The sequence below is a fragment of the Hyperoodon ampullatus genome (genome assembly GCF_949752795.1).
Source record: "Hyperoodon ampullatus genome assembly, chromosome: 6".
In the NCBI taxonomy this organism is placed as follows: Eukaryota; Metazoa; Chordata; class Mammalia; order Artiodactyla; family Ziphiidae; genus Hyperoodon; species Hyperoodon ampullatus.
The window spans coordinates 56,390,973-56,399,754 of NC_136919.1; the positions used below are offsets into that span (position 1 = coordinate 56,390,973).

At 38.1% G+C, this 8,782-nt stretch overlaps 1 protein-coding gene across 1 annotated transcript; it reads right to left on the reverse strand.

The window, feature by feature from the left end:
- Positions 1 to 4,998: 4,998 nt before the first annotated feature.
- Positions 4,999 to 5,568, reverse strand: LOC307054345 (interferon alpha-1-like; the record flags this gene model as incomplete). Its single annotated transcript, XM_079705979.1, has 1 exon — positions 4,999 to 5,568. One exon carries the CDS (start codon positions 5,566 to 5,568, stop codon positions 4,999 to 5,001), a length of 570 nt encoding a protein of 189 aa, XP_079562105.1.
- Positions 5,569 to 8,782: the final 3,214 nt, after the last annotated feature.

Here is an 8,782-nt window from a genome sequence, read left to right on the forward strand (position 1 = left end):
GTGGATGCTCCAGTAATTCTTCAATTACAGTTTAAGTGTTCCTACCAATACTAGTTTCAGCTCTGGTTCCTGTCCTGCAGTTCTGCTCCAAGTAAGCCATGATCTCTGCATCCTCCTCTCTCCACAGTTATAAGGGCAGCAGCTTGCACTGTGACCTCAATTATCTGATGGATCTAAGAAGAGTTGTTGTTTTTCAGTTTGTCCTGCATTTTTGTAGTTGTTGATAAGAGGTGGGGAATGATGACTTCCAAGCTGGTTACATGTTGAGTAGGAAACCAGAATTTCCCCCAATACATTAGTACATACATAGCATCATTGTAGGTATCTCTCAAGGAATGATGCCTTTAGAGATAATCATTTAAGAACAACATTTTAACACAATTTTGAGCAATTTAACCCAACGTATTCTAAGACTAAAGGAGAAATAAGATTCTGTAAAATGACTGAACACATGGGAATGTGACTTAGTATGTTAGAGTATCATCTCCAGGTTCCTTACCTTACTTCTTAATCTTCCTTGAAATTTTGAATATGAAGAGAATGAGCACATAATTTCCACTCTGACAATTTCCCTGTCAAGATCACTGTCTTTTTTCTTTTTCAGGTAGAGATGGATTCCCTGGAAGTACCTCTTCATGGCCAGTGTAGATCCCACCCCTCCCAGGGCAGCTTCTTCATCTCCCATCACCTGCACCGAGTAGGCATCCAGATCCTCCAGCTGCTTACAGAGTCCAGTGCAGAGTTTGTCCAGGAGGGAGGTGTCTCAAGCAGCAGAGGAGTGCTCTGTGTGGAAGAGGTGGAAGATCTGCTGGAGCATCTTGTGGAGGACAGAGATAGCCTGGGCCTTCTGGAGCTGCTGCCATCCACTGTCCCCCAGAGATGTCCTTCACTCAGGAGATTAGAGAGATCCTCCTCATTTGTCTCAGAAGCATCAGGTCTTCCTGTGAACCAATCCATGCCTCTGAGACAGGTTACAGCCCAGGGAACATATGCTGCTACAGCTAACCACCAAGTGGGCCATCAGACAGGGTGGGCATTGAGGATCTTGGGGATGCTGATAGCCTGGATGAGGTGTGTGTCTGTGTGAATCCTGGCCCCTAGTTTCTCTGAAGTCCTTTCTATAAATGTCTCTTAAATATAATATTGTAATGTTTCATTTTCTGGATGTTTATTCTTTTTTTCCCTTTCCTTTATGTATGCTCTAAATAGATTAGAATAGATTAGAAGACATCAATCATTTAGATTATTGTTTTCACTATTTCTGTTTAATTTGCCAAAAATCTTCAGATGTTTCAATGTAAATGAACTGAAAGCTATCAAATGACAAAATTCTCTTGGTTAAAATCAAAAGTATGCAAACAGTTCTCCTTGCTAAGAACAAAATTTTACCTCTGATCCTGGGCTCTGGTTTTGCCCTCTTTATTTCCTTTCTCAGCCAAGCTCCCTCAGTCCTCTGGATTTATCCTCTTAAGAAAGGATTTACTTGGGAATTCCCTGGTGGTCCAGTGGTTAGGACTCTGCGCTCTCAACTGCCAAGGGCCTGGGTTTGATCCCTGGTCATGGAACTAAGATTCCACATGCCCTGTAGTGCGGCCAAAAGAAAAAAGAAAGGATTTACTAGACCTGTTTGACAAGTAACTCCCTTAGGAGAAAGGTCTATGTCTTGTTCACAATTTTATCATTATCTAGGGTTCATATTAATTACTCAAGACAAAATTATTAATGAATAATACGCTCAGATTTTGTGTACAGAAAGTATGACCAGGTGGCAGTGCTTTGCTAGGGCCTCAAGACCAGAAATGCAACTGGCATTTTTCACTCTTTCAACGTTTTCCTACTAATGACTCTTCAGGTTGTTCCCCATATCCATGGCTGGTTTCTTCATTTTTTTAGCTGCATTTCAGTTCTAATTCCAAGCCCCACAACATGTTTATCCTTCACGGTACCACCTCCCCTCACCCATTAGCACATGTTTAATCTCACCTTCTGGCTCAGTGCGCACACAAGCCACACATTGTCCAATTGACTCTCACTAACTCACTCTTTAAATGAGCTGCCATTGAGTCAACTCATCACACTTTCAACTTTTAGCAAAACTTTACTGGAGGGTAATTGCTTTTGTCCCCAAAACAATCAACTGCCCTAGACCCAACAGTGTTTCTGTGAACAATTCCTCTTCTTTTCATTGGGTACTCAGGTGTCAAATATTTCCATAGCTTCCAGATGACACAAGCCAAACATTATGCACTGTGTGTGTGTGTGTGTGTGTGTGTGTGTAAGGGGCATGGGTTTGGGTAAGTCTTTTTTTTTTTTCACCTTTACCTTAAATGAATTTTATTTTGCTAAATATTGATTTCTGTATTGAATTTAATTCATTAAACTCTTGAATACTCATTATGTTCTTAAGTTTCTGAGCTGGCCACAAGAATTCAATGATGATTTACCTACAGTTAGAAGCTTATATTGAAGTATTTAATTACTGTCCCTAGATTATTCAGTGACTACATTTCTGCTGAACTTCTTTACTCATCATTTTTTGTCTCACAGTGAAAATGCAGGGCAGTGAGGCAAGTACATGATGCTAGAGAAAACTAGCCATCTTTGCCTTACTAGTTTCAGAGTCTTTAAATTTTGATATGTTCATTTTAATTTAGTATTTTTCTGGGCAGCAGTTGTCTTGCTCTTCTGAATTACTTTCTATTTTATCTTGAGGTTAGTCCCAAAATAAGGAGGTAAAATGGAAACATAAATGGTACAATAATGTACCATTGTTTTCCATAATGTTCAATACTTCATTGTTTTCCTTCTCCATTCAACTTTCTTAGAAAGTTGTCATTGCACTTGGATGCACCGAGGCAAAAGGAAAACAAATGTAAATATAACTATGATGAGAGTAAGAGAAGTAAAATGACTCCCAGGGTGAAACAATTACAATGGGAGTTCTTCTCTTCTCTTGTCACCCTTCCACCTACTCCAGTATGGTTTATGCTGATTAATTCCATCAAATCACCTCTCATCTGTTTCCCCAAGTAGTGGATGGTTTCAATCCACAGAGCAGCTGACTGACGTTCAACATCCTATTAATCAAAAGAATGATAATTATCATTGTAAGTAATTAAATGTCATGATTTAAAATAAATAAAATATTAGACATAGTAATATGATTTGCCAATATATCAAACCCATGAAATCTATCCAGAGATTAATATACTTTAAAAAGAGAAAATTATGCAAAAAAAAATCCACAATTGTTTCTAGTTCCCACTTTATTTCTCTCCTGCATTTCAGAAGGCAGATCTCCCAGATGACATGTAAATTGTCACTAAGTTCTCTTCTCTTATTCACCCTTCCTCCAGTGTGGTTTCTGGTGATTAATTCTCCAAACCAGCTCTCACTAAGATCTCCAATGACATCTATTTTCCCGATGTACTGAGCAGTTTCAAGCCATGTTTGGAATGATGCAATTCTGAAAGCAGTTTTAGTCTTTTAAATAGGCTCTTATCACCGTTCCCTTTTATCCTATTAACTTATGGCCATTCTACCTCTGTTTTCCTGGTGGCTCTTTCCTCCTTTTACTAGTTGAAGGTTCTATGAGTCAATTTGAAGTCCTTTTCTTATTCTATTCACTCTTCACACATAACTACTTCTGTTCCTTGGCTTTCAGTTCATGGAACTGCTTGTAAATTGCAGACTCAAAAATCCATTTTCAAAAGGACATTTGCACTTGGATGTTGGCCCCTCAAATGTAGAGGATATTGACTGCTTTTGTTATTATTTCCTGACATACCTTGTTCCAACTACTGCTGAGAGATTCATTTTTTTCTACTTCTTCTCAGTATAACATTTATATAACTAATATTAATTATGATTATTGTTTTTAGTCTGGTTTCTCTACAGAAATCAATAATACAAGAAAGTACAGTTGAATTTGTTACATTCACCTCTGTGTCCTGAGGGCAGCATAAAACCTGGCTTAGAAGAAGTCTCTTTTTACTTATAACTTGAATAACATAGTAATGGGTAGTGAACTTTACTATCCATTCTTTAATCAGGTTACAATCAGATGTGGTGTTTTTTTTCTTTTTTCAGGAAAGCTAAACGTTTTAACTTTCTTTTTTTGTTTGCTTGTTTATTGAAGTATAGTTGATTTACAATGTTTTGTTAGTTTCTGGTGTACAGCAAGGTGATTCAGTTATACATATATATGTTCTTTTTCATATTCTTTTCCATTGTGGTTTATTAAAAGGTACTGAATATACTTCCCTATGCTATACAGTAGGACCTTGTTGTTTATCTATTTTATATATAGTAGTTTATATCTGCTAATCCCAAACTCCTAATTTATCCCTTCTCCCCTTTCCCCTGTGGTAACCATGAGTTTGTTTTTTATGTCTGTGACTCTGTTTCTGTTTTGTAAATAAGTTCATTTGTATCATATTTTAAATTCTGCATATAAGTGATATGTATTTGTCTTTCTCTGACTTACTTCACTTAGTATGATAGTCTCTAGGTCCATCCATGTTGCTGCAAATGACATTATTTTATTCTTTTTATGGCTGAGTAGTATTCATTGTGTGTGTGTGTGTGTGTGTATACACTACGATGTAATTTTTTTAAAATAATAAATACAAGAAGTTTTCCATAGCGAAAAGAATTTAATGAACAAAGAAAATAATAAATTGACTAAATACAAAGAATGTATTTTTCTCTGAAACTACAGTGTAAATGTGCACATAATATTATATGAACAAAAATAATTTTAATCTTTGTAAATAGTTAAATAAATAAATATTAAAATAGATAAATAGATCAGCATGGGCATCTTTGAGGAACTAGTGCCTGTAGAGTAGAACATCATGTTGCTTAATATTTCTGAAAACATTTGACAAGTCAATTCAGGGCATGATGACAGTAGAAATGAGAGTCTTTGACATGGCAGCACAGGTGGAAGTGTGGTCTCGTTAGTGAGAATCATTTCCGTGTTGAAGCAGGTTTGTGTCATTCCTTCCTCCTGAGTCTTTCTTGCAAGTTTGTTGATGAAGAGAAGGATCTCATGAGTTCTGCTCTGACAATCTCCCAGGCACAAGGGCTGTATTGCTTCTCTTGCAGATAGACAGTGATTCTGTGGAAGTATTTCCTCACAGCCAGGATGGAGTCCTCCTTCAGCAGAGGAGTCCCTTCCAGCCCCGCCTCCTGCATCACACAGGCTTGCAGGTCAGTGAGCTGCTGATAAAGTGCAGTGCAGAACCTGTCCAGGAGGGTCTCATCCCAAGCGGCAGCCGAGCCCTCTGTGCTGAAGAGCTGGAAGGTCTGCTGGATCATCTCATGGAGGACAGCGATGGCTTGAGCCTTCTGGAACTGGTTGCCTCCAAACGCCTCCTGGGGGAATCCAAAGTCATTTCTGTCCTTCAGGCAGGAGAAGGGGGAGATTCTCCTCATTTGTTGCAGGAGCATCAGGGCCCTCGTGTTAGCCAGGCTGTGGGTCTGAGGCAGGTCGCAGCCCAGAGAGCAGTTGGAGTTGCAGCTGAGCAGCACCAGGGCCAGGAGTAAGGACACAGTTGGGGCCATCGGGGACCCTGCAGATGCTTCCAGCCTGGCTGAGGTGGGGACTCTGTGAACCCTGCTCTCTAGGTTCTCTGAAGACCTTCCTCCAGGCCTGGGTCTTAAATGGGAACCCATTCGTTTCCATTTTCTGAATGTTCCCTCTTACTTTCTACTTCTGTTTTTGCTTTTCATTTTGCACTCTCCAGATGGGTTAGGGCAACATTTCTCAACCTTTTGTTTTTTCATTATTGCCTCTCTTTCCTCTGCCCACAGAGCCTTTTTAGATAGTTTTTTCCTAATTGCCCCCAGAATGAAATTTTGATACCACAGATATACTGTGTATCTATTTTTGTACTCCATGTGTATCTTTACTTTATACATAGAAAAAGAAAGTGCAAATCTTACTCTTTCTATTCAATGCAGGGTTAAGAATACGTAAAATTTTAAGCTATAATTTAAATGTAAAAGCTATTGAATTTTAATTTAACTTTATAACTAAGTTTTCAAAGTGATTTTAATGTAGTATATTTACTTATATAAGTAGGAATGTATCAAATTATATATTCAAATAAAATTTAGGTACTTTATAATAATACCAATGTACAGACATACTTAAAAATCATTCAAAGCTGCTCAAAATCATAGAAAAACTAAATTATTTCTTTAATATTTATTTTTAGGTACTTAACTTTTAATTTTGCTTCATATCAGAAAATAATTTTTAATTACACTGACTGCTAGATATTCATCCAGATATTGTCAACATTTTTTTCTGTTTAGCGCTTGCCATAATTATGGATGTGTTGAACAACTTTAGTAGAATTAAATAATAAAATATCATATTTTTTGTATTTTACTTATAAATACAATTTACAACTTGTATTTAATTTCCCAATCCCAAATCACGCTGACCCTCAAACATAAGCAACATCCACAAGACAGCCAATGGCTGCTCGTAAGTAAGTAAAGGCCACCTCTCACAATATGACTTTGAGATCAAGAAAATGATGGCGAGAAAGTCTTCCAATGAACCATCAAGTCACCTTAGGTTGGAACACTGATTTGTATACAGTGTGTTTACCTTCCCTGAAGTCAGTGTCAACACTTCTCTTATGTATGATACACACAAAAAAAATCCCAAAGACAAAAATGAATACAAAGGAATAAGGTTTTGTAGTATCAGGTTGAGTTTTGGAGTGCCACAAACCATTGTAATAGCAAGATTTGTTCATACTCCTAAAAACTATGTTTGCACCCATGGAAGCAGTATCATCCCCAGTGAGAATGCATGATTTAGCAATCATCACCAATCTGAATCTTTCTCTGTATTTTTGCATTAAATTTCAAATTTCCCAAAGACTGTCAAAGGTTCCAATCCAAGCCTATTCTTTTCAAACAAAAGAAAACCATCTTTGTAATTAATTGAGAACTGGATAAATATTGATTGGTATCATGGAAAGAATTAACTTTCAACTCTGATCATGACTTCTTTTATTTTGCAGTGGATGTTCTGTGGCCTCAGCCCTCTCCAATTCTGATCTTTCAATAAATAATAGGTATGTGACCATCTTCGGCAAATCAGCTCTGTAGCAACTGGACTCTGTCGTATTCTCTGTGGTATCCTCGGCACCAGGCCCAGTGTAATCATGCAACAGGTACTTTTAACTAAAGCAGTCTCTCAGATGTTCTCCTCCCACTGGAAGGCAGTTACGAATGACCAAGCTATTTTCCTTTATCACGGTCATATTTGCTGGGATTATAATAGACAGTGGCTAGTATTCCCACTCTACTCCTACTGGTATCAGTCATGCCTACTGAGTTAATTGCTAAAACCACTAGGATTCTCTTTCCTTCAAGGTGCATATGGCTCTGGGGATTGAAGTTGTAAGAGCAGCACAATTTTCAGCCTTTGCCCGGCACTATATTAAACTCAGGAAGATGGCCTCATCTCTAATTTGTCCTCTACTAGGTCATGATAGGAAAGAACTAGCCTAGTGTCACATACAGAGCCACATATCTGAACTCAAACTTTCACTGATTCACACAGGTCACAGCAACCAGACAATTTGCCACATTACTCTTCGGTGGATCTTTACTGATGTGACAATTACTACCTATATCCTGAGATTCTTTGGAGACTCCTCACAAAGAATGACGAATGATCATTTTCATCCTGTATCTTCATTCCCTTCCATGGGACGATAGGCTCCATTCCCAATTTATTTCCAAAATTTGATACATAATAATTAAAGCATTACTGCAGGTCAAAAACCAAGGTTTGGATTCTGAGTCCTTGGCCTGCACTTTTGGCCAGATAAATTGCTCATTCTTCTGTATTTACTCAGCATGAATATATTCTCTCTTCTAGATGCCAAGCATGTACCTTTCAATGACCTTTCTGGTTTGAATATTTCAGTCCCCACAAAATGATTAGTTTGAAGTCCTAACCCCCAAAGTGATTGTATCAGGTGGTGGACCCTTTGGGACTTTATTAGGGTGTGGGGATGGAGGCCTCACAAATGAAATTAGTGCCCTTATAGTAGAGGTCTGAGATAAATGCCTCCCTCTCCTGCCCTGTGATGAAACAAGGAGAACTCTGTAGTGTGAGACCTGAAGCAGGCTCTCACCAGAACTGGACCACATGGACACCCAGATCTTGGATTTCCAAACTCTAGAACTGTGAGCAGTACATTTCTGCTCTTTACAAACTACCCAGTCTATGCTCTTTTGTTGAAGAAGCCCAAATATTAATACATGACCTGATCTACTGTATCCTCGGAATACCTCCCAGAAGTCTTTAAAATACCTAAAGGGAGAGACACCATCTTACCCAACCCCATTTCCTAGACAGCTAGTCCAGTCCCTATCATTTCTGGAGCTCGATCCATACTCATGATGATAATAATAGGAGAAAAAATAATACCAACATATATTAGATAGATATGATGTGAGAGGACAATAATCTACAGAGAAATTGTAAATTCTTCATGGTTCTACAAGGGAAGTGATAATGGAATATTGTGTGAGATATTTTTTGAAGATGGTCTGCAGGAATGTTTTCTTCAAGTTTGTATTTCCAATATTTAGAAGATCAGGATGAGAATCACAGGCTTGGACACAAATGGAAGACTCGCTCTCCACTTTTTCTTCAGTTATCCTCAAGTACTTGCAAGGAGCTGTCTGATCATACTTTTCTTGTCTCCCTCAGGAAATAAGGAAACAACTTGTAATGTGTCTA